Genomic DNA, 23511 nt, shown 5'->3' with positions numbered 1-23511 from the left:
TCCGCTATCCATTCCAGTCAAATTTCCATTCCAAAAGTCAAATGGCGCCCCTTACCTTCCAAGCCATGCCATGCACCCAAACAGTGGCTTTGCACCACATATGGGGTATCAGCGTGCTCAGGAGAAATTACACAACACATTTTAGGGTCCATTTTTTCTGGCTGCCCTTGTGAAAATTAAAAATTTGAGGTTAAAGTAGCAGTTTTGTGAAAAAAAATTAAATGTTCATTGTTTTCTTCCACATTCCAAAAATTCCTGTGAAGCACCTGAAGGGTTAATAAACTTCTTGAATGTGGTTTTGAGCACCTTGAGGGGTGCAGTTTTTAGAATGGTATCACTTTTGGGTATTTTCTGTCATAAAGGCTCCTCAAAGTCACTTCAAATAAGATGTGGTCCCTAAAAAAAATGTTTTTGTAAATTTTGTTGTAAAAATGAGAAATCGCTGGTCAACTTTTAACCCTTATAGCTTCCTAACAAAAAAAAATTTTGGTTCCAAAATTGTGCTGATGTGAGGTAGACATGTGGGCAATGTTATTTATTAACTATTTTGTGTGATATATCTCTCTGATTAAAGGGCATGAAAATTCAAAGTTTGAAAATTGCAAAATTTTCAAAATTTTTGCCAAATTTCCGATTTTTTCACAATCAAACGCAAGTGATATCAAAGAAATTTTACCACTATCATGAAGTACAATATGTCACAAAAAAACAATCTCAGAATCAGGGGGATCCGTTGAAGCGTTCCAGAGTAATTACCTCATAAAGTGACAGTGGTCAGAATTGAAAAAATTGGCCCGGTCACGAAGGCAAAAACAGGCTCTGGCGCGAAGTGGTTAATAATGTGAGACAGCCTTCTTAAGTAGTCTTGCCTTTCATTGGACACACCTGCCAAACTAATTAGCACAGGTGTCTGCAATTGCTTACAGTGATATAAAGAGCCCTGACACACATCACCATCAATGAGTTTAACTGACAAACAAACAAATTCTTCCCTTATCACTCCTAAACACTTTTTGCATAATAATTTGGAACACAGTGTACATGTGCTTTTCCACAAAACACCAGTGGTTCACGTAGTGAATCTTACAGTTCTAACTTGCCAACCGTGGTCTGTATGGAGTTGTTCAATAAAGGGCCCAAAATTAAGATAACCTAGATGGGAGAGGTCTCTATGAATAAGAATTCCTAAGTATTTGATACCCTGTGAGGGCCAGGCAAAGGGAAAGCTGGACTGGATGGAATCCTATATGGATTTGGGGAGGGAGACATCGAGGGCCTCAGACTTCGCTGCATTGATTTTAAAATTTGACCATGTAACAAAGTGATCTATTTCAGCCATAACAGCATGGATGGATATATGTGATTGAGTGATATATACTAGGACATCATCAGCAAATAGAGAGCACTTGTACTCGGTGCCTCCCACCTCAATCCACCTAATATTGGGGTTATGGCGAATTGATGAGAGCAGGTGCTCCGTCACTAGGATGTATAAGAGAGGGGACAGAGAACATCCCTGCCTTGTCCCATTGGTGATTGTGAAAGGTGATGAAAATGTTCTGACGTGCCCCCTGGGCCTTGGGACACCCGGAGCCGGACCCTTTTTGGTGGATGCTGGTGGTTGTAGTCTCCGTGGCGGCGACCCGGTTCCGTGGCTCAGGGCGGTCAAACCAGTGGCGGAACTATTTATGTGGTTTTGATGTTTAAATGTCCGACTACGCCACCCGTGGATTGCGGTCAGAGTGAACCGCCGCTCCAGGGCAGACCGCTGAGGCTGGTGTTGTGGGTGCAGCAGAGCGTAGCATAACTCCCCACGGGAGGAATATAGCCTCAGGGCAGTGTATGCGGAGGATGGGGGTGATGGTGCAGGGCAGCAGCAGTAACGACACGGAGTCAGTGATGCAGTCCAGGGCCTTTACTCACAGTTCTTATTATCCAGACCACGTCTGCAGGTAACGGCTGCCCACGTCATACTGTGCTCACCAGGTGAGGGGCTCAGACAACTCCCAGATAACTTTGGAGCGCTTCACAGGACCCCCTTTGTGTGTCCTTTGTCTGGCCTTTCTTACCAACCCTTCTGTCCGGCTGCCTCGGGCCTCCTCTTGGTAAACTTGGCGCCAGTTTCCCTGACCCTATGTGGTGCCTTCCTAGCGGGTGTAGCGAGGGGCTGCGCCACATAAAATGTCACAGCCTCCTGTTTCTAGCTGAGGGTCGTTTCCTGCCTCCACTAGTTTCGGGGACCGGTCTCCCCCTTTGGCCTGACCCCTCCATGCAGGTGGATTCGGGCGTGCGGTGGCGACTCGCCCGTCCGCACCCCTGGGATCCCTTCGTTCCTCGTTCCTGGAGCCTTCTCCGCTCCTCTTCCTTCCTTCTCCCTCTTCCAGGCCTGGGCCTCTGTTACTAGGCCCGCCTACGGAGCAGAGCTCATGCAGAGCCCCTGCTCCCTGCCACTTCTGCTCAGACTTCTCTGCACTGAACTAAGATGGTGCCCACCTTTTATACTCCCTTCTCAATGCACCCAGGAACTGCTTCCTCCCTGCTCCTGCACTACAGGGTTCCCCTTCCTCAGTGTTCCCTCCCCCCACTCCAGCCAGGGACAGGGACTGTCATGCCCATCTCAGGGGCATATTGGTCGCCCTGCCCCACGGAAATGTGGTGTAATGCATGCAGGTGTCGGGTCCTGATCCACACTACATCCTTACCTGAGAGTGAGATATCACACCTCTGGGTGAGGTGCAATACCTCTGTAGCAACCGAGCCCTCAGGGTGCTACAGTTCCATTTATCTTCAGCCTAGGTGACGTATTGCGATACAGGGCCGTGATTTTGGCTATAAAAGGGTCCCCTAGACCCCTACCCCAAGCTTTTTAAAAGAATCATATATGGCGTGCCAGGAGACTCTATGGAATGCTTTCTCAGCATCCAATGAGAGTATCTAATTACAAATTTTTAACTGCATCTAGCCCAGGAAATACTTTGTGCCTAGTAGCAGTGTCTGCTAGTCAGCGGATTATCCCGGCTGTTAAGCAAGCTACACCACCTGTAGTTTGGACACTTAATTTTTTCAAAGGAAATGCTTCGGGACCACGGGATACTCAGTGAAGAGCATCAGGAGGCACCCCAAGGCATAGGGGCTGGGACTGGCAGTAGGATGCCTTGCGGTGGACAGCCGAGCTCGATCCTTATAAAAGCTTTTTAACTGCAGCAGCTTTAGTGGACGCTACTGGAGCTGGAATTACGCGGCTGCTGGCATGAGACTTGCCCTCCAATAGATCCTTGTAAATGGATTTAAAGTGTATTCATTCAAATTAGAGAGACAATTTAAATTAAAAAGCATAGAGCTGCCTCCACCACAGGGGGGCTCGCTCGACCCACCAGCGGACAGGCACCAGTATTGGGAGAGGGGGGCTGGCCGTCAGGGTTCACCGCGGCTCTGGCACAAACCCGGCGACGCGGAGGTGGCACGGGCAGGAGCGGACTGAACGTGTCGGCTTCTCACTTTTTGGATTTTAGAAGGGCATGACATGCCTATATCTGTGTCTCCCCCTCCTTTTACTCCTCCACCTCTTTTCTTTTCGCATGACTATATGTACTTGTCACTTTTCCATGTGTTAGTTGTGTCTTCTGAGCAGTTTGTCAGCTTTTGGACACCTTTGAAGGTGTTTTCTATGTGTTTCTATGTGTTTTTGTTTGCCTGCCATTGGTTTTAACGGTGTTCGAAGGTGTTCGACGAACAGTTCGACGAACAGTTCGGCGAACACACGGGTGTTCGACGAACCGAACCGAACTCGAACACTACGGGGGTGGCTCAACACTAGTCTTGAGTGCAAGTGCTCGCTACTTGAGTTTGCATTGGGTGCTTGGGTATGCACCAAGTATCGCGGGTGCTTAAGTGACATGCTCGAGTCCCCGCCCCGCATGTTTCACGGTTGTTAGACACCCCAAAAAAAAACATGCTGGGACAGTTTTATAGGTCAGGTCATTCTGCATGCGGCGATACCAAATATGTGTACTTTTATTGTTTTTTTTTTTTTTTCATAATATTTATTTATGGGTACAGTATATATATATATATATATATATATATTTTTTGTTTGCAATTTTTTTTTTCTCACTTTCTGACACTTTTTTTTTTACTTTTACATTTTGTCCCATTATGGGACTTTCACTTTTTTAACCCAGATCACTTGCATAGCATAGAAATGCTGCTGCAGCAGCATCTCTATACTATGCAGGCTGCAGCCTTGCACACACAAGTTTGTTAGACCGTGCACTCAGCACGATCTAGTTAACTTCCTGCTGTCTGGTGACCCTAATGTTGTGATGATGACATCGGGTCACCATGACAACCACCGGGACCCGATACAGACAGCTCGGAACGCCGGAGAAGAGGTAAGTAAGCAGCGCTTACCTCCCCTTTCTCCCGGAATGCTGCAATCGACTTCATTTGCTGCATTTCGGGGGTTAATGTGCTGGGAGTGGTGCAAGTTTGGATATTACTGGTTATTGTGTTTGATCTTTATATAATAAAGTGCACTATTGTTTGTTCTAATTAAGCTGTTCGTGCTACCTGTGAATTTGATGGCTTCCTGTGGTATCTGTAATTGGCTGAGAAATTATCGTGTCCCTACTTTCCTGTATAGGCACATACTCCTAAAATAGGTTTGGATTAGGGATTTTTTAGGTCTACCCAGTGCTGAATCCACTTGGACAGAATTTATGGTGTTTGTTTCTTTTTACCAATGAATTATAGTTAAAAGTTACGTTTTCTTTCTACCTTTCTTGTTCTAGCTTACCCCAGAGTGTTTTCTGTGAGTTTATCAATTTTGAAAAACCTGCACTAGCCCTTTATTGATCGGCTCATATATGAGAACAAGCATGAAATTGTTGTACACATTGAAATCATCACTGCCATAAACATTTCATAATATTTTACATGTAATTCAATTTGACTAAATATGATGGTTGTAATACCATCTGGCAGCAGATCTCCACACTGAGGATGTACCGCCAGATGGCCAAAGATCATAGAGTATGCAAAACTAATGCCATACTTGGTAGTAATGAAATATCCTGAAGGATTCTGCTGGGTGATGGTGTTTGTGGATGGGCATAAATATTTCAGTCTTTTTTTTTTCTTTTTTTCACACAGTGTTATGCGTTCAGAGCATTAAGATTTCTCTTTAGCATGGAAAGGAATAGAGATCTCTTCAAAAGGTACAGTATGCATGATTTAAGTACAATGCAACAAAGGTAATGAGGGTGAATTTAATAATATGTGAAAACAATAATTTACAATGGGGATCCGCAGGGTCCTGAAGTTTAGTGGAGATAAAGGGTACACTGGAAAGCTGTCCGGTATCGCTGAACGAGAGAGCGTCTTTCCAAAGGAAAGTGGAAAGTGGAACTCTGCATGGAGACATCTATTATAGGGTTCATCCCATCGCTTGTACTATAGCACTAGCATTGCTATGTATAGCTAAAATCGCTATCTCTTATGAATGCCAGCTAACCTCTGGCTTTCACAGAAGTATCGTAATGACAGGCATAGGGTTTTAAGCGGACCCCCAGTTGTCATGGCAATCCACCGGCGCCTTGCAATCACATCATAGGCACGACCAAGGGCAAGTGGACTGACAAGCCCCCCTGCCGGCGCCTTTTAGATGGCGCTCTCAGAGATTGACAGCGGCATTTAACATCTTAACAACCACGGGTGGAGCATCTGCCAGGAAATTTGTAGGATCGGCTTGCAAGCCCACATCAATGGCAGAGACACGACATATGACGGAACTACCTCATATGTCATGAAGTGGTTAATATTTGTTTGCTTAGTTGAAATATTTTTACATCCGTAATTCAGTAGTAGAATTATACTCTTGGCTAAAAACAGTGTGATAGTTAGAGGGTTATTCCCAAATTCATAATTTGTCACAATTTATCCCCAACAATGCTGAGATTAGGGCTCCAGATCCCTGAGAATGGGGCTATCCAGCCTTGTCTGGAATGGAATGGAGGTGCACATGCTCGACCTCACTCCATTTATTGTCATTGAAACTGCTGGAAATAGTTGAGTACAGCATTCGGCTTTCTCCAGCAATCCCATAGGGAATGGATAGAACAATGGTCAAGCATTCTATTCATGCAACCGGCATGGATTTATATAGTGTGACCGTAAAGAATGGTTAAAAATAAAAAATAAATCTATACTTACCTTCCAATGGCCCCCGCAGTCTTGCTTCACTCCGTCCTGGCTGCCGGCAGATCGCGGTACACTGAAGCACCTGCCGACGTCAGCGGCGCGTGACCCGTCACATGACTATGGTCCTCCAGTCCACCGCAATCTGCCGGCATGTGAGGACGAGCGCAGCGGGGGCCATCAGAAGGTAAGTATAACATTTATTTTTTATTTTATTCTTTTTTTAACAGTTTTCTATGGTACCCGGGTCCGGAGGAGAGTCTCCTCTCCTCCACACCTGGGTACCATCCGCACATTGAACGCATGTATTCTGCATGTGCTTATCTAGTGAAGCTTAATCCATGCGTTCTAATGCAAGTCAATGGCGGCGAAAACGCAGCGCTTCCTCAAAATAATTGGTAGTGCTGCGTTTTTTTCCGCAATGATAATCCGCAGCGGAAATTTCTGCAGCATGTGCACAGCACATGCGGATTATCATTGGGGAACATGGCAGGCCTTCTATCATGCGTTTTTTAAGCGTTTCTGCAGCGTTTTTGCCGCTGCGGAAACGCTTAAAAAACGCATTGTGGGCACACAGTCTAAGAGTTTCAGAGCCCAATTTCGCGATCATTTAGGAGTCCAATTGCAGGGAACCTAGCTATCACTATCAGCAATATAGCTAATAGCTTTGAAGGCTACTTCAACTGGCAGAATACTGTATAAATGCTCATGTATAGTGCAGCAGTGGCTAAAGTTAGTACACATCATGTACTTTGTGACTGGTATAAATTTATTGAAATTTACCTTGTATTACATGGAAGTGAGCCTTAATTATTTTGTACAAGCCAACAATGTGACATAAGGCAGGGTTCACACTGCTAATGACCCTACCTACATTCAGTGGCTCCATCGATTCTTATGTCCGAATCCCCACAATACGGGATTTGGGTGTATGTGCTGTTGGGGTCATTGACTATAATGATTTAGATGGAGTTATAGTGTGCTCTGTCATACATAATTTTCGGTAGTATATGCCTAGCTAAGAGAGCATCAAGACCTAGTCTACTACGCCTTGCTTCCCACCTCCAATACGTATATGTGGTCGAAAATGATGTACAATAGAACACACTGCAACTCTATCTCCATCACTACTGACAATGACCCCGCCCAGCACATACACCCAAATCCCGTTTGTGGGAATTCGGTTGTAAGCCCTGACGGAGCCATGAATGTTTGGTCAACTTCTATGTGAACATAGCCTAAGAGGGTGCAGCCATATTGATTCTCTCTTTCACATTGGCTTTTAAGTAACTGATCAAGAAATGTAAGAAAATGTTCTAGTATCACCATAAGTAAGAAGCTTATTTAAAAGTGACTAAACTTCCCGTTTGTAAGTTATGCAAAAATAGCTAATTAATTACATAGAAGAATATCTTTGTAAGTAAAAGAAACACAATGACCAAACTTTATACTGCTTTATTTTCTCATTTATGAATACATAGCCATGAATGAAATTGCTCCTGTGTACACAGTTATGTGACAGTGTGGTGCTCGGTTACTTTTATTGTATCTAATTTGCATTTGTTGTAGGTTTTTTCCACCTGATTTGTTTGAGATGTTCATTGATATTGGACATTATATTCGAGAGATCAGTGCGTATGAAGACCTTGTATCGAAATTAAATTCTTTGCCAGTAAGTGCTACATTATAAATCCTGTTTAACAACCAAATGTAGTCATTATCTCAGCAAACATAAGTGGTGTTTTATGTGGTTTACAGGAAGATGAACTGAAGCAAGTCTCCGATAGTATTGAAGGCATCAATCAACATAAGACGCCCACAAAATTTATCGGAAACTATGCAATTTTAGACCACCTTGGAAGCGGAGCATTTGGGAGTGTCTATAAGGTGATTTTTATAGAGTTTTTAAATCTACCAGCTGAAATATAATCAATGTCTTTTAATAGCCTTCTTATTCCTTTCTGGGAGCCATATAGATGCCTTGATCAATAGATAATTATATATGCTTATGTCCTTGTGAGCGCAGGCTTCTTTTCTGCAAAGTTCTATTTAACCTCTTTAAACTGTTTTCTAAGGGTTAAAATTTGTTAAAGGGGTTTTCCCATCAACAAAAGTACATTTTAATCAACAGATCTTGGAATAAAAATATACTTCACAAGTGGATGTATTGAAACAAAATGTGATAATCTTATAAATGTGCCCCTGCTGTGTACTGTGTAATGGATGTGTCTGACTGTGCAGGAACATGGTCTGATCATACCACATCTCCTGGGCAGGGGAGGAAGCAAAAGAGTATACAGACATTACAGCACGGGATCACAGCTGTTACTTTGAGGTAAAACATTGTTTAAAAACAAGCAAGGAAATGTCTTACTCTCAAAAAGTCAGCTGTGATCCCCTGCTGTCCTGTCTGTATACTCTTTTCGTCCTCCCCTGCCCAGGAGATGTGGTACAATAAGACCATGTCCCTGTACGGTCAGACACAGCCATTACACAAGGGCACATTTATAAGATTATCTCAGCACAGGAACATTATTTTTAAACACATCCAATTGTGGAAATTATTATTATTCCAAGATCTATTGATTAAAATATACTTTTGTCTGTGGGAAAACCCCTTTAATGCAATGCTCAGACTGGGAAAAAAATGAAATACTAATTTGTCCATTCCCTTTTGCTCTTATTCCATCTCTATTGGTCCCCTGCTGGTCTCTACTTCTTGCTGCCCTCATGATGTCTCAGCCACAGAGCTTGTGACGTATGTAATCTCCAACTGCAGCCAGTCATGGGCCGCAGTGGTGATTACTTACAATCATTGATGTCCCTGTGATAAGACTGGTAGGAAATAAAGACTGGCAGGGACTGGTCATCATCAGAATAGAAGTGCTGGGGGATGGGTAAGAGGCATATTGCCTTTTTTTTACCCCATTCTGTGCATTTTGTAAATGAATTCACTCTCCAGACACCCCCTTTATGTATGCAGCTATTATCGCCCTTGAGGACACAGTGATTTTTTCTGTATTTTTATTACTTTTAATTTTTCAATTGATGTACAGTAGCTGTATTAGAGATTGTTTTTTGCTGAATTAGTTGGATTTTTTTATCAGCACCATTTTGAGGTACATATAATGTATTAAAATCTATCTGTTAAATTGTCTAATAGGGGAATAAAAAAGCAGCAATTCCACAACTGTGTTTTAGATCTGATTTGTCTGAGTTGTCCAGGACATAGGATAGGTAATCAATAGGTTATCCCAAAGGATAGGTCAACATGAGATCGGTAGAGGTCTGACACCCAGAAGCCCCAGCAATCAGTTGATATCTGTTCAGGCCGCATCCAGATTTATGCAATGTGTGAAACTAAACACCACACCCCCCCCCTACATTGTTTTTTGGCTGCTGCAAAGTGCTGAAATTTACCACTTGAATTGGAGATAAAATGCAGTACTCGGCAGCGGCATATGGAGGTGTGTTGTTCATTTCTGTAAAACATGCTTATGTCCAGTCACTGCTCCTGGGGTAAAGGGTGTTGGATGCCCACTAATCTCATATTGATGATCTATCCTATAGACTGGTCAGGAATATGTTAGTCCCAGTAAACCGAAACTCCTGATAAGGCATCCAAAATCAATAACAAGGAAACATGCAGAAGCTGACAATATCATCTATCTTTAAAAAAAGAGCAATTTTCACATAAAAATATATTAATCTTTACTGAATATAAATTAAAAAGACATTAACAAATATGTAAGGTATCCAGACTCGAGTAAAGATATGGCCAAAATATATATCATGGTGACACATATGTTTGTAACAAATTTTGTATAGTCTAATTCCTACCTGGCTAATAACTCTGGGAAGCTAACTTCTGATCAGATAAAATTAAGTCCTCCTAGTAGCAACTTAGTATATATTAAAGTGCTTGTGCAAAGCAAGAGTCAAGGGCACATAGTAGGTAAAGGAACCTCCAATATAAAATGCTTTCTGGCATGGGGACACATGACACCATACATCTATGGTGCTTGGTTTCTGTACCTCCTATAGCCAGTAGTGGGACAGGCTTGATGCTCAGGCCGTTGATGCCTTACATAGGCAGCCATTCATTCACATGGCCAACGTGTAATGCTACAACAGGTGCAGTGAAAATGTCTGGGTCGCCTCCCCCAAATGTGTGATTGCTGGAGGTCTCTAAAGCTGGGCATGACCATGGCCTCCGTCATAAAGGGCTTATTTGTAATGAGACATCTGTTTTAAAGCTTATTATAACATTTTATCTTTATTGTTTTGTCTAAGTTGATATACTATATTGTTAAAATAACTTGTGTTAGAGTACTCTCTTCCATTTCTTTAGATTTTTTAGAATTGAAATATTAATCTTTTCTAATAATAGTTTTTGATGTAAGCATGTAATAAGATAGCATTCTCTAACTTTTATAATATTTTATCTTATATATTTTATTAATAGAATTCGTTAAAGGGTTATTCCCAAAAATAAAACAAGTTATCCCCTTTCCCGAGATCAGGACTTCAGAGCCCCCAGAATGGGGCTCTGCAGCCTTTTCCTGAATTGGAGGTGCGCCTGTGCGCTTGCACTTCATGTATTGTCTATGGGACTAGTTGAGTGCGCTGCATGTGCACCTATCCTCCATTCCGGAACAGGCTGCAGAGCTCCGTTCTCGGGATTCTAAAGCCCCAATCTTGGGATCGCTGAGGGCCCCAGCAGTCGGACCTCTAGTGATCAGCAAGTTATCCCCTATCCTGTGTAAAAGGGATAATTTGTTTCTTTTGATTTCATTATAACTCTTTAATACAATTAACTTTTTTTAGAGTTCATGACCTGTTCTTCAGCCTTTTTAGTCTTGATCCATTCATCTTGTATAATAATATTCCATACAGGTCAGGAAACGCAGCGGACAGAATCTCTTCGCAATGAAAGAAATTAATTTGCACAACCCAGCGTTTGGTAAAGACAAAAGAGACCGAGAGAATAACGCTGAGAACATAGTGTCTGAGCTAGCTATTATCAAAGAGCAGGTACACGTCTATAAGTATATGGTCTATTATTCACTTTCTATCACTGTCCTGGAGGAACAGATATAGGGAGTAATTGTTCAGTCATAGCAACACATTGTCTCAGGTGAAGGCATGGAGCAAAGCTAATGTAGACAAAATTAGCCTTCATCATAAATAATGTTGTTGGCCTTTTGTGCCAGACATAAATCCATCGCACAAAAGTGGATGCAAACTCTTTTAGTGATAACAGAATTGAAAACCAAATGAGACAACACAAGACAAAAGACAGCAGGTGCCCTAAGGTTTCATAAACTGAATATTTTATTAAAGAGAATACAATAAATTAATAACAACCAATAATCAAAAGGCCATCAATGGAGGGAGTACCCCAATGGAGGACCATAAAATGCAAGGTGTAGTAGAAGTAATAAAAGATGTTAATTATATAGTGTGTCTCCTAATGGCTATAGAGTATGTCCCTGTGGACAATGCAGAACACTACATACAGTATGTATTAAAAGCAACACTTACATCATGTGATGAAGATAAGGGATAGTTGTTGTGTGGTCCAGGTGTCTCAACACACGTTTCACCATGCTTCATCAGGGGGTGTGGTGTACAATAATGAGAGAGGAGATCCAAATGCAATCCTTAAATTATTACTGTCATATTTTTGCATAAATCAGAAGTGCAAGCAAATATTAGAAACTTTGTATGATATCAGAGAAATATGCTTCTTTCTCAACCTATGTCAACCAGCTATGTCTTTTAACATCTTTTTCGGATTCTCCCCTTACCCGCCTCAGCCACCTGGACTAAATTTTTACTGTGAAGAAAGGTTAAAATCCATCTTAGTCAAAACAATACATACTGCCAGATAATTGATAGGACAGATTATTTATGCCTGAAGACAGGAGTGGGAACAGGCGAAATAGACAAACAAACCCCTGCCATAGCTTTTCAGTAAGTGTTTCCTGGCACAATCACATAATCTTGCAGGGAAACAGTTAATTCACCTGAAAGAGCTGTTGTGATTGTGCAGGGAAAGATGACAGTGGTACAGGGCTTACAGCCGCAACGTGACAGTGATCACAGCCAAAACAAAGTTTTTAGGCAAACACCTTCTTAATCTAAGTATTTGAGAAAGAATCTGAGAGGAGGGCTACAACTGCAGATGTGTTTGTAATGAGAAAAAGTTCAGCTGTGTTGTACTGTGTTAGTTATAATCACGCATATCTCTACAGTGAGACCAGAAGAACAGACTGTCAGTCATTGCATGTCTCACACTGGGAGATTTATGTCCGTCCCTGAGATCTTAACAGCTCATTTACATATTAAGGAAAATGTGTATTTCTCTGGAATAAGACATTCGATTGCAGATATAAAGGTATCATCTTATTCAGCTTCCTGTGACCTGCATGCCCATATAGACAGCTTGGGAGGGTTGATCCTACTGCCTGATTCCTTTAAAACCCTACTTTGTTTGCTAGTGACCTTAACCGGTTCCCGACCGCCCACTGTACATAAAAGTCGGCGCTGCCTGGGCTCTGTGCAGCGCCGACGTTTAAAAACGGTGGGTGGTCCCGCAGCGCTCAGGACCCCCAGGGTCCTGCTAGCGCTGCGGTACCGGTTCAGAGCGATAGCTCTGACATGTGGCATCATGGGGACCTGATTGGATCAGGTCCCCATGATGTTAACCTGTTCCTATCTTCTAGATGCCACAATCCATAGCGATCGCGGCATTTAAAAGATAGTGACAGCCGGTGGTCGGCGATCGGGACCCCCCACATACCTGTCAGCGGCGGGGATCCCGGTGCTGTGACCTCTGACATCATCGAGACCTGATTGGCTCAGGTCTCGATGATGTCAGCGTCACACCAGCCAATCAGAGAGATCACCAGGGAAGTTTGTTTTAGCAACAAACTTTCCCGGGCGATCCGCCTGATAAATACACTGTTTCTCCTCCGATCTCAGTGAGAGAGCAGAGGAGAAACACTGTGACAAGAGCTGTCAGCCTTGCCACAGTAAAAGTGAAAAAAATAAAATAAAAAAGAAAGTAAGAGTTAGGGTTAGTCAGTCCTGTCAGATCAGTCAGTCAGTCCTGTCAGATCAGTCAGTCAGTCCAGTCAGTCAGTCCTGTCAGATCTGTCAGTCAGTCAGTCCTGTTAGATCTGTCAGTCAGTCAGTCCTGTCAGATCTGTCAGTCAGTCAGTCCTGTCAGATCTGTCAGTCAGTCAGTCCTTTCAGATCTGTCAGTCAGTCAGTCCTGTCAGATCTGTCAGTCAGTCAGTCCTGTCAGATCTGTCAGTCAGTCAGTCCTGTCAGATCAGTCAGTCAGTCCTGTCAGATCAGTCCAGTCAGTCAGTCCTGTCAGATCTGTCAGTCAGTCAGTCCTGTCAGATCAGTCAGTCCTGTCAGTCAGTCAGTCCTGTCAGATCAGTCCAGTCAGTCCTGTCAGATCAGTCAGTCCTGTCAGATCAGTCAGTCCTGTCAGATCAGTCAGTCCTGTCAGGTCAGTCAGTCCTGTCAGTCCAGTCCGGTCAGTCCAGTCCGGTCAGTCCAGTTCGGTCAGTCCAGTCCGGTTCCGTCCTTTCAGTCCGGTCTGTTCAGTCCAGTCAAAAAATAAAAAAATAAAATGGCCCGTCAGACTTATACCGCAGAAGAGGTGTATGCCCTGCTATGTTCTGACACTGATGACAGTGCAATCTCAGATGGAGATATGGATTTTAAGGGCTTTAGTAGCGGCGACACTGAGAGCTCAGAAATGAGCAGTGATTCTGTTCCATCCTCAAGCCCAAGGACCAGTACAGCAATAGGGGCAAATAGCGCTACTGGAGAAACGTCTCCAAATCAGGGAACACTGCCCAGTACGAGCGCTGTCCCTGCTAGTAGTGAATTGGCGCACGCCAGTGTACAAGGGGCGTTGCCACATGATCTAGCATTTCCCAGATGGGAGGCTTCGGATTCGGCTGCTCCATTCAGCCCTGATTTCAACGCCATTCCTGGTATAAATGTGGAGGTGGAAGATTTTGGACCAATTCATTTTTTTAATTTGTTTTTTACAGACAGCTTGCTAGAGCATATTGTCGTGCAAACAAATTTATATGCATCCCAATTCATAAGCCAAAATCCCCGATCTTACTATGCTAGGGCAAATTTATGGACACCAACTAATGTCCCGGAAATTAAAAATTTTTAGGACTTACATTTGCCATGGGGCTTGTTAAAAAACCGAGCATTCGATCCTACTGGTCCAACCACCCTGTTCAAGCCACCCCTATGTTTTCAGTCGTTCTGCCTAGGACCCGTTATGAAATGCTCATGCGGTTTTGGCATTTTAACGACAATAGTCAATGCCTGCCCAGAAATGCCCCAGAACATGACAGGTTATATAAAATTAGACCCATCATTGAAAATTTGGCAGAAAAATTCTTAAGCCTCTACACCCCAACACAAAATATTTCTATAGATGAGTCCCTTGTAAAATTCAAAGGAAGACTGCACCTCAAGCAATTTATCCCATCTAAAAGGGCAAGGTTTGGAATAAAGATCTATAAAATGTGTGAAAGTTCAACCGGATACACATCCGCTTTCCGCATATATGAGGGGAAAGATAGCCAGCTAAACCCACCAGGATGCCCTACTTATCTGGGGACATCTGGAAAAATTGTTTGGGAGCTGATAAGTCCATTTTTTCAAAAAGGCTACAATCTATATGTGGACAATTATTACACCAGCATACCCCTATTTAAAAGTCTGGTTGAACACAACATCGGGGCTTGTGGGACCATCCGTAAAAACCGTCAGGGGTTTCCACAACCATTGGTCAACCAAAAGTTGCAAAAGGGGCAGTCAGGGGCTGTACGCAACGGAGAGCTGCTTGCCCTGAAATATAGGGATAAGCGGGATATTTTTGTCCTCAGCTCGATCCACACAGATGCCACAAGGGCCACTGTAGAACTAGGATCCACCACTCCGAAGCAAAAACCTGTGTCAGTCATTGACTACAACAAACACATGGGGGGTGTGGACCTTGCAGACCAGGTTCTACAGCCATACCAGGTATCAAGAAAGTCCTATACCTGGTATAAAAAGTTGGTTATTTATTTGTTTCAGGTGGCCACATACAATTCTTTTGTGTTGTACAAAAAAGCAGGAAATTCAGATCCTTTTCTTGATTATTAAGAAAAGTTAATTGAAAATCTTGTCTTTCAAAGTGTTAGCCCCGCTCATCCATTAGAATCTGAGGATGTGAAAAGACTCACTGAGCGACATTTTATTGCACTTATTCCAGCAACGGAAACAAGAAGGAACCCCCAGAAAAGATGTCGTGTATGTACTAAGAGAGGAATGAGGCGTGATACCCGCTACTATTGCCCACAATGCCCATCATTGCCAGCCTTATGCGTCACTGACTGCTTTAAAATCTTCCACACAGAACCACATTTTTAAACTGTAAAAATGTATCCCAATTTGTCATTCAAACATTTGGTTCATTTAGTGAATGACACATTCGAGTAGAGCTCACTTAATTTCCAGGGGGGGGTTCTCCAGAATCTAAACCTTCCATTGCTTGCTTGTTTCTGGAAATCATCCATTGAGTTAAAATGGTCACTAAACCCATAGATGAATTCCCAGAGGGGTGTCATTTCCAAAATGGGGTCACTTCAGGGGGGATTCTTTAGCTCTGGTACTCTGAAAAGTGCCAGAACAGCATAATCCCCCCTGAAGTGACCCCATTATGGAAATGACACCTCTGTGGGAATTCATCTATGGGTTTAGTGACCATTTACCTATCTACTTATTTTCCCACCACTAGATTAATTTATACAGAGAAGTAGATTGTAAAATTCGGTCACTTGTTGTGGGTTTCCTCTGTTTAGGCACCTCAGGGGCTCTCCAAATGCAACATGGCGTCCGCTATCCATTCCAGTCAAATTTCCATTCCAAAAGTCAAATGGCGCTCCTTACCTTCCAAGCCATGCCGTGCGCCCAAACAGTGGCTTTGCACCACATATGGGGTATCAGCGTGCTCAGGAGAAATTGCACAACACATTTTGAGGTCCATTTTTTCTGGCTGCCCTTGTGAAAATTAAAAATTTGAGGCTAAAGTAGCAGTTTTGTGTTAAAAATGTGTTTTTTTATTTTCACACTTCAACATTATAAAATTCTGTGAAGCCCCTGGGGGTTCAAGGTGCTCACCACACATCTAGATAAGTTCCTTAAGGGGTCTAGTTTCCAAAATGGGGTCACTTGTTGGGGGTTTCCTCTGTTTAGGCACCTCAGGGGCTCTCCAAATGCAACATGGCATCCGCTATCGATTCCAGTCAAATTTCCATTCCAAAAGTCAAATGGCGCTCCTTACCTTCCAAGCCATGCCGTGCGCCCAAACAGTGGCTTTGCACCACATATGGGGTATCAGCGTGCTCAGGAGAAATTGCACAACACATTTTGAGGTCCATTTTTTCTGGCTGCCCTTGTGAAAATTAAAAATTTGAGGCTAAAGTAGCAGTTTTGTGTTAAAAATGTGTTTTTTTATTTTCACACTTCAACATTATAAAATTCTGTGAAGCCCCTGGGGGTTCAAGGTGCTCACCACACATCTAGATAAGTTCCTTAAGGGGTCTAGTTTCCAAAATGGGGTCACTTGTTGGGGGTTTCCTCTGTTTAGGCACCTCAGGGGCTCTCCAAATGCAACATGGCACCCGCTATCGATTCCAGTCAAATTTCCATTCCAAAAGTCAAATGGCGCTCCTTACCTTCCAAGCCATGCCGTGCGCCCAAACAGTGGTTTTGCACCACATATGGGGTATCAGCTTGCTCAGGAGAAATTGCACAACACATTTTAGGGTCCATTTTTTCTGGCTGCCCTTGTGAAAATTAAAAATTTGAGGTTAAAGTAGCAGTTTTGTGAAAAAAAGTTAAATGTTCATTGTTTTCTTCCACATTCCAAAAATTCCTGTGAAGCACCTGAAGGGTTAATAAACCTCTTGAATGTGGTTTTGAGCACCTTGAGGGGTGCAGTTTTTAGAATGGTATCACTTTTGGGTATTTTCTGTCATAAAGGCTCCTCAAAGTCACTTCAAATAAGATGTTGTCCCTAAAAAAATGTTTTTGTAAATTTTGTTGTAAAAATGAGAAATCGCTGGTCAACTTTTAACCCTTATAGCTCCCTAACAAAAAAAAATTTTGGTTCCAAAATTGTGCTGATCTGAAGTAGACATGTGGGAAATGTTATTTATTAACTGTTTTGTGTGATATATCTCTCTGATTAAAGGGCATGAAAATTCAAAGTTTGAAAATTGCAAAATTTTCAAAATTTTCGCCAAATTTCCGATTTTTTCACAAATAAACGCAAGTGATATCAAAGAAATTTTACCACTATCATGAAGTACAATATGTCACAAAAAAACAATCTCTCAGAATCAGGGGGATCCGTTGAAGCGTTCCAGAGTAATTACCTCATAAAGTGACAGTGGTCAGAATTGAAAAAATTGGCCCGGTCACGAAGGCAAAAACAGGCTCTGGCGCGAAGTGGTTAATCCATCTGCATATTACTGAAGATGCAAGGTGGTAGGAATACACATAACGTTTCCACGTGATGGAGACATGGGCAAAGATGCAAAGCTCCAATTAACTATAATCGCTCAACTAACAATCAATTTTAAATGATTACCTAACGTATATTATAAAACTGCCGAGACTTAAATGACCACATGGTTTTTGACTATTTTATGGCTTCTACCTGCAGCATGGACATTGAAGTTTTCCTAAAATGTTATATCCTGTATCTAGTAAGACCAAATTATCTTGTCAGTTTTTTTTCCTTGTATGAGAAAAATGGACAATATTATTTTTCCACTATGCTAGATCTATTTTTGGTCTATGTGTCAGTTTTCATAATCACCATGTTATCCATTTCTTTTCAAAAATTAAAATTAGTCAAAAAAGAAGATATATTGTAACGGGTGTGTGAGATATCCTTTAAATAAATGGATTGCATACGTACAAAAAAAACTGATGTGCGAATGAGCCCTAACAGACATTTTGTGTAGAGCAAAAGGGGTTTAACCATGCCATAGAGACAGAATCACAAACTTCACCAAAGTGATCCTCTCACATTTGAAGATTATTTTCACTTTAATGCCGAATTTTGTCATTATAGGTATTTCCAACTTCCTTGGTACTCTCTTGACTGTTACATGGTTGTAATGCCTCATGTGCAAATAATAACGTGTATTCATCATGTTTTGTCTTACAGCTTTGCCATCCAAACATTGTGCGCTATTATAGGACGTTTCTAGAAAGTAAGTAACTCGTCTCAAGAGGAGAGGAAGAAGATTTTGTTATTTTATTCCTTAGATGTGCTACTCTTTTTCTCTACATTATTTGTCTCAAGGGCAATATCTATTAATTATGTGTGTAGGAATTAATTTAAACTAAGTGTTTTTTTATAAAAAATAATCACTTAAAATTGAAAAAATCTGAACATACAGGCATCCTTATTGTGTTCCCAACGACAGAACGAAGAAACATCAAAAGCGGCACTCACCACTTCCTATGATTAGGTGTGCAGGGGGTATGCGGGAGAGGAGTGGACAACGGCCATTTCGCACTTCCACAGACCCATGGAAGTCCGAAGCGGCCGTCATCCACTCCTCTCCCGCATACCCTCTGCACACCACTTGTATGTCCTGGAACTTGGAATAAAGGACTTTTAATCATAGGATGTGGTGAGTGCCGCTTTTTATTTTTATTCGTTCTGTCGTCAAGATCACAGCAGAGCACCACCATTATTCCTCATTTACTGACCAATCTCGCCAGAGAGGGATGTAAATCAGTTATACATGTTAGTCTGGTGCCGTGAAGCTTTACTTGAACTCCCAATCTTATTGTATCCTCAACCAGTGTCTCGTGAGCTGCATGGAGCCCCCCAGACCACTTTTCTGCTTTGACCTCAGGGATGTTATAGCCTTCCTGATTAAAACCATGTTACTCAAAGTTATCACAAAGAGCACTTGATTTCACTAGTATTGAACTAGGCTCAGTACCAGTGCAATATCATTGCTACATTGTATTCATTGGTTTGTTTAAATGCAGTTGCTAGTAACAAGTTGCAATAATGACGTTATTTTCCTTTTTTATGTTAAAATATACAAAACTAAAAAGTCAGTGAGAAAAAGTTGCTTTCCAAAAACAAGGTTAATAGGAATCTATCATCTGGTTTTTGTTATGTAATCTGAGAGCAGCATGATGTAGGGACAGAAACACTAATTCCAGCAATTACTTGGCTGCATGCTGTCATTTGATAAAAATTGCTGTTTTCCCCGCTGTACTTTCTAGGTTGTTTGTTGTAGTTTAAATAAAATCAATGCTGGAAAGAACATGTCTCATGCCATGTAGTCCTCCTACTCTGTGTAACCATGCCCGCACCATTGATTGGCTTTCTGTGTACACTGTACGCTGGCAGAAAATTGCTAATCAGTGGTGGGGATGGGGTTATACAGAGCAAGGGGACTAGGAGGCACGAGACAACTGGTCTTCTAGTGATAATCTACTGCTATCAAAACAGTAAGTGGCACATCACTGGAACCAGGGTCTGTTTCTCTACATTATGCTGCTCTCATATTAAATAGCAAAAGCCTGCTATCGGATTGATTCTCTTTAAGTGGGTGAACATATGGTTAAGGGAATTTGATTGTGGATAGCTCATGTAAGTAATAAAACCAAATCTTAAAAATGGCTGATCTACCATCACCAGAGGGTAAATATAATGTTGTAGTATTAATAGTTAATGCCATCCCACGTGTGTGTTTCAGATGACAAACTTTACATTGTTATGGAGCTCATAGAAGGGGCACCACTGGGCGAGCATTTCAAGTCTCTAAAGGAGAAAAAGCAACAGTTTACAGAAGAACGCCTATGGCACATTTTTGTACAGGTAAATATAAATATCTTATGGTGCAGTTATATATATATATATATATATATATATATATATATATATATATATATATATATATATATATATATATATAATATAAGCTGTGTTCGGCTAGTTCTCTTTTAGTTGAGTAGTACACAATAATGGATAGATTGTGCACCTATTTGGCATCCGTAGTGTTCAACGTTTCCCTGTCTATCTTCTGAAGATGTCTGACATTATAGCCGATACCAACAGTCACAAAACTGACCTCATGAATGATATGATCAGTTTTGTCTCCATAGATAGGAGATCCAAGTATATGTGTACGATCTCTTAAAATCATTGACTGAAAGTTTTATGTTATACCCACAAGGGTGTTGGTGAATTATGATGTTTTAGTATCATGGAACAAGTGGAGCGTTGTAGTCATGTAATCATGGCTGAGGCTGGGAATTCGATATTACTGGGATGTTATAGGGCTTGTGAATACTTTTGTAGGTGTACTTTTTTTTTTACTAATCGCTGATTTTGCTAGGAGGGACAAAGTGAAGTTATAAACTGCCGCCCACCGATCACAAATAGTCATCTGGTCATCTAGGAGGTACTGCCATGGTGGTTAGTCAAGGTCTCCTCGATGTCAGCACACGCACTCTACATTGATATGTCACTGAGCGTGTGAAGTCAGCCTTAACAATGATGAGTAAAAAGTCAGAGTGAGTACGCTGTCAGACGGCTGTATAACACAGACGACAATCACGTCGCACTGCACGGACTGGCCGGCAGCTCTCCTGACCCGGGTGTGATAGCTGCATAGAAATACTTGCTGTAACGCTCGGGTCAGGAGAGCCAGCGGCTAGTCCAACCATTGCAATTCGATCGTCGTCCATGTTATACGGCCATCTGACTTCACCCCCTGAATGTGAGGTAGGTTTATAACTTCACACTCTCACAACCTTATGAGAACCTCCCTCCTGTGCACAGATAAATAGAAAGTCTATTGTATTGTGAACACATTGCTATAATTGCAGGAAAATTATCTAAATGATCAATGCAAATATCTAGTCCTAGGTTTAAAGGGGTATTTCCATCTCCAAGGTTCTATCCCAATATGTAGAAGGTGTAATAATAATAATAATATTAGCAAATACCTACAATTAAAAATGTATTATAGTTTTTCCTGATTCGCTATGTCTCTTTCCTCATGTGCAGGCATTGCAGGACCTTAGATATCCATGGTTACGTCCACTGATAAAGTGACAGTTAGTTAGCTAGCTGCTAGTGGTTGTAACCATGGATACCTAAGTAGAGATGAGCGTTGTTCGAATCGAACTGTTCGCCAATTTCAAATTCGAGCTGTTTTGGGCGGTGTTCGAGCCGTTCGACGAACCCGAACGATTTGAAAAAAATTTACTTTTGTACCGGGGATCTAAGAGTGTGGCAACCCAGTAGTCGGGATTACTTCGAATTCTGACAATCCGAGGGTCATGTAGCAGGTAGTGCAGCAAGAAGGCACTCATGTGTCTTGCGCATCCAGGAGGACCAAGTCCTTGTTGTGTTGGTAGCGAGGTAAGAATCATGCTTCCTTCCTCTGCCCTCTCCCCCCAACCTCGCACAACAGAAATGTGATCAAGGTCTCCCTCATCTGATGAGTCTTCCATGGCCATCGCGAGTTCGTCCTCCACTTCTTCCTCGGTTCCTGCACCTTCCTCAACAGTTTGGCTGCTACCATGCGCCCTGGTTAATCCCTCTCCCCCACCCTCCCATGCCTGCCGCCTTGGTGCTGCCGACCGTCTGGACCTTGGAGATGTTATCCCTTCTGCTTACGACTCCTCCTCTACTTCCTCCACCTCCTCTTGTCCCACCACCTGACTCTGAATTCTGTTTTACGTGTGCTCCAGCATGTAAATCACCGGAATAGTCATGCTGATAATGGCATCGTCAGCACTAAACATCTTCGTCGCCATTTCGAAACTGTGCAGAAGGGTGTGTGTCGCCTCAGAGGTACTGCATCTCACCCAGAGGTGTGGTATCTCACCCTCAGGTAAGGAAGGAGCATGGCTCGGGACCCTAACACCTGCATCCAACACATACCAGCAGTGGGGGTAGGGCGACATTGCTCCTAAGGGAGAGCACAGTCCCAGGTCCCTAGCTGGTGGGAGGGTTCTATGTAGTGGGTGTGGGTGGAGAAAGCAGCTTAGGGGAGCACATGACAGGGAGAGTATAAATAGGAAGCCATCTTAGTAAGAGCAAGCCAGTCAGAGGAGGAGAAGTGACAGGAGCAGAGGCTCTGCATGAGCTCTGCTCCGGAGGCGGGCCTAGCCTTGGAGGCCCAGGACTGAAGGAGAGAAGAGAGGAGTGGGAGCAGGAAGGCTCCAGGAACCGAAGGGACCCTAGGGGGTACGGGCCGTGCAGAAGGCCACCCGTACGCCCGCTGCTACCAGGAGGTAGAGGGGTCAGGCCAGATAAGGGGAACCGGTCCCTCAACTAGCGGAGAAACAGCATAGCTCAACTAGAAACCAGAGGCTGCTGCATTTCATGTACTGCAGGCCAAAGTCCACACCAGTCTCACTAAGAAGGTAGCCACATAGGACCCAGGGGACGGAACACACGGCGCACGCCAAGGCCCGAGGATACCGGATAGAAGTGTCACTGGGTGTGAGGTGCAGGGAGAAGACCAGAGAAAGGACACACAGAAGAGGGTCCTGCTAAGTACTCCGGAGCTATCTGGGGGTGGACTGAGTCCCTCACTGAGTACCCACAGCATGACGGGGGAGATTGCTCTGGTACCTGTAATCTGGACTGCACAACTGTGAGTAAAGATCTTGGGACTGTATCACATGGACTCTGTGTTCATTACTGACTCCCTGCACTACAGCCACCATCATCCACCCACACTGCCCTGAAGCTACACTCTTCCTATGGGGAGTAATAATACCATTGCTGCAAAACCACCAGCTTCAGAGGACTGTTCCACAGCGGCGGCCCCTTTGGCCGCACTCCACAGGTGGCGTAGTCGGACATTATAAAACCCATATATACAAATTACCCTTGGATTGATAGCCTTGGGTCACAGACCGGGTCACCGCCACAGTGACTACTTCCCCCAGCGTCTACCAGCCCGGCTCCGGGTACCCCACGGCCCAGGGGGCTCGTCAACTTCATAGGTCCCTGATCTGAGACCACTCCTGCAGCGTGATTTGCCCCACCTCTGGATCTCGTTAGCCCAGGCTATACGTCAGAACTTATTGCACCAGGGCTTGTCGGTGCTGCCACAGTCGCTGCAACATGTGCAGAGTTGAATTCCACCATGTCGGCACATCGCATTTCAGCCGGTGAAGTGGCAGGCCCAACAACTTCTGTAGAGATGTAAGTCATTG

The 23511-nt window shown here is 43.1% G+C and overlaps 1 protein-coding gene across 5 annotated transcripts in view; it reads left to right on the top strand.

Annotated features, from left to right (window-relative positions):
* NEK10 (NIMA related kinase 10) overlaps positions 1 to 23511 on the top strand; it is a 554523-nt gene that overhangs the window by 193287 nt on the left and 337725 nt on the right. For all 5 annotated transcript variants that reach the window (XM_073678014.1, XM_073678012.1, XM_073678015.1 and 2 more), the window contains exons 16-21: positions 5152 to 5216; positions 7765 to 7867; positions 7954 to 8082; positions 11092 to 11229; positions 18470 to 18515; positions 20028 to 20149. In XM_073678014.1, coding sequence (XP_073534115.1) covers positions 5152 to 5216; positions 7765 to 7867; positions 7954 to 8082; positions 11092 to 11229; positions 18470 to 18515; positions 20028 to 20149 — 603 coding nt within the window. The remainder of the gene's footprint in view (positions 1 to 5151; positions 5217 to 7764; positions 7868 to 7953; positions 8083 to 11091; positions 11230 to 18469; positions 18516 to 20027; positions 20150 to 23511) is intronic.

This window comes from Phyllobates terribilis, unplaced genomic scaffold (genome assembly GCF_046119375.1).
Source record: "Phyllobates terribilis strain yellow unplaced genomic scaffold, ASM4611937v1 Scaffold_4__5_contigs__length_816908805, whole genome shotgun sequence".
Lineage (NCBI taxonomy): Eukaryota > Metazoa > Chordata > Amphibia > Anura > Dendrobatidae > Phyllobates > Phyllobates terribilis.
This window is presented reverse-complemented; position numbering and strand designations above follow the sequence as displayed.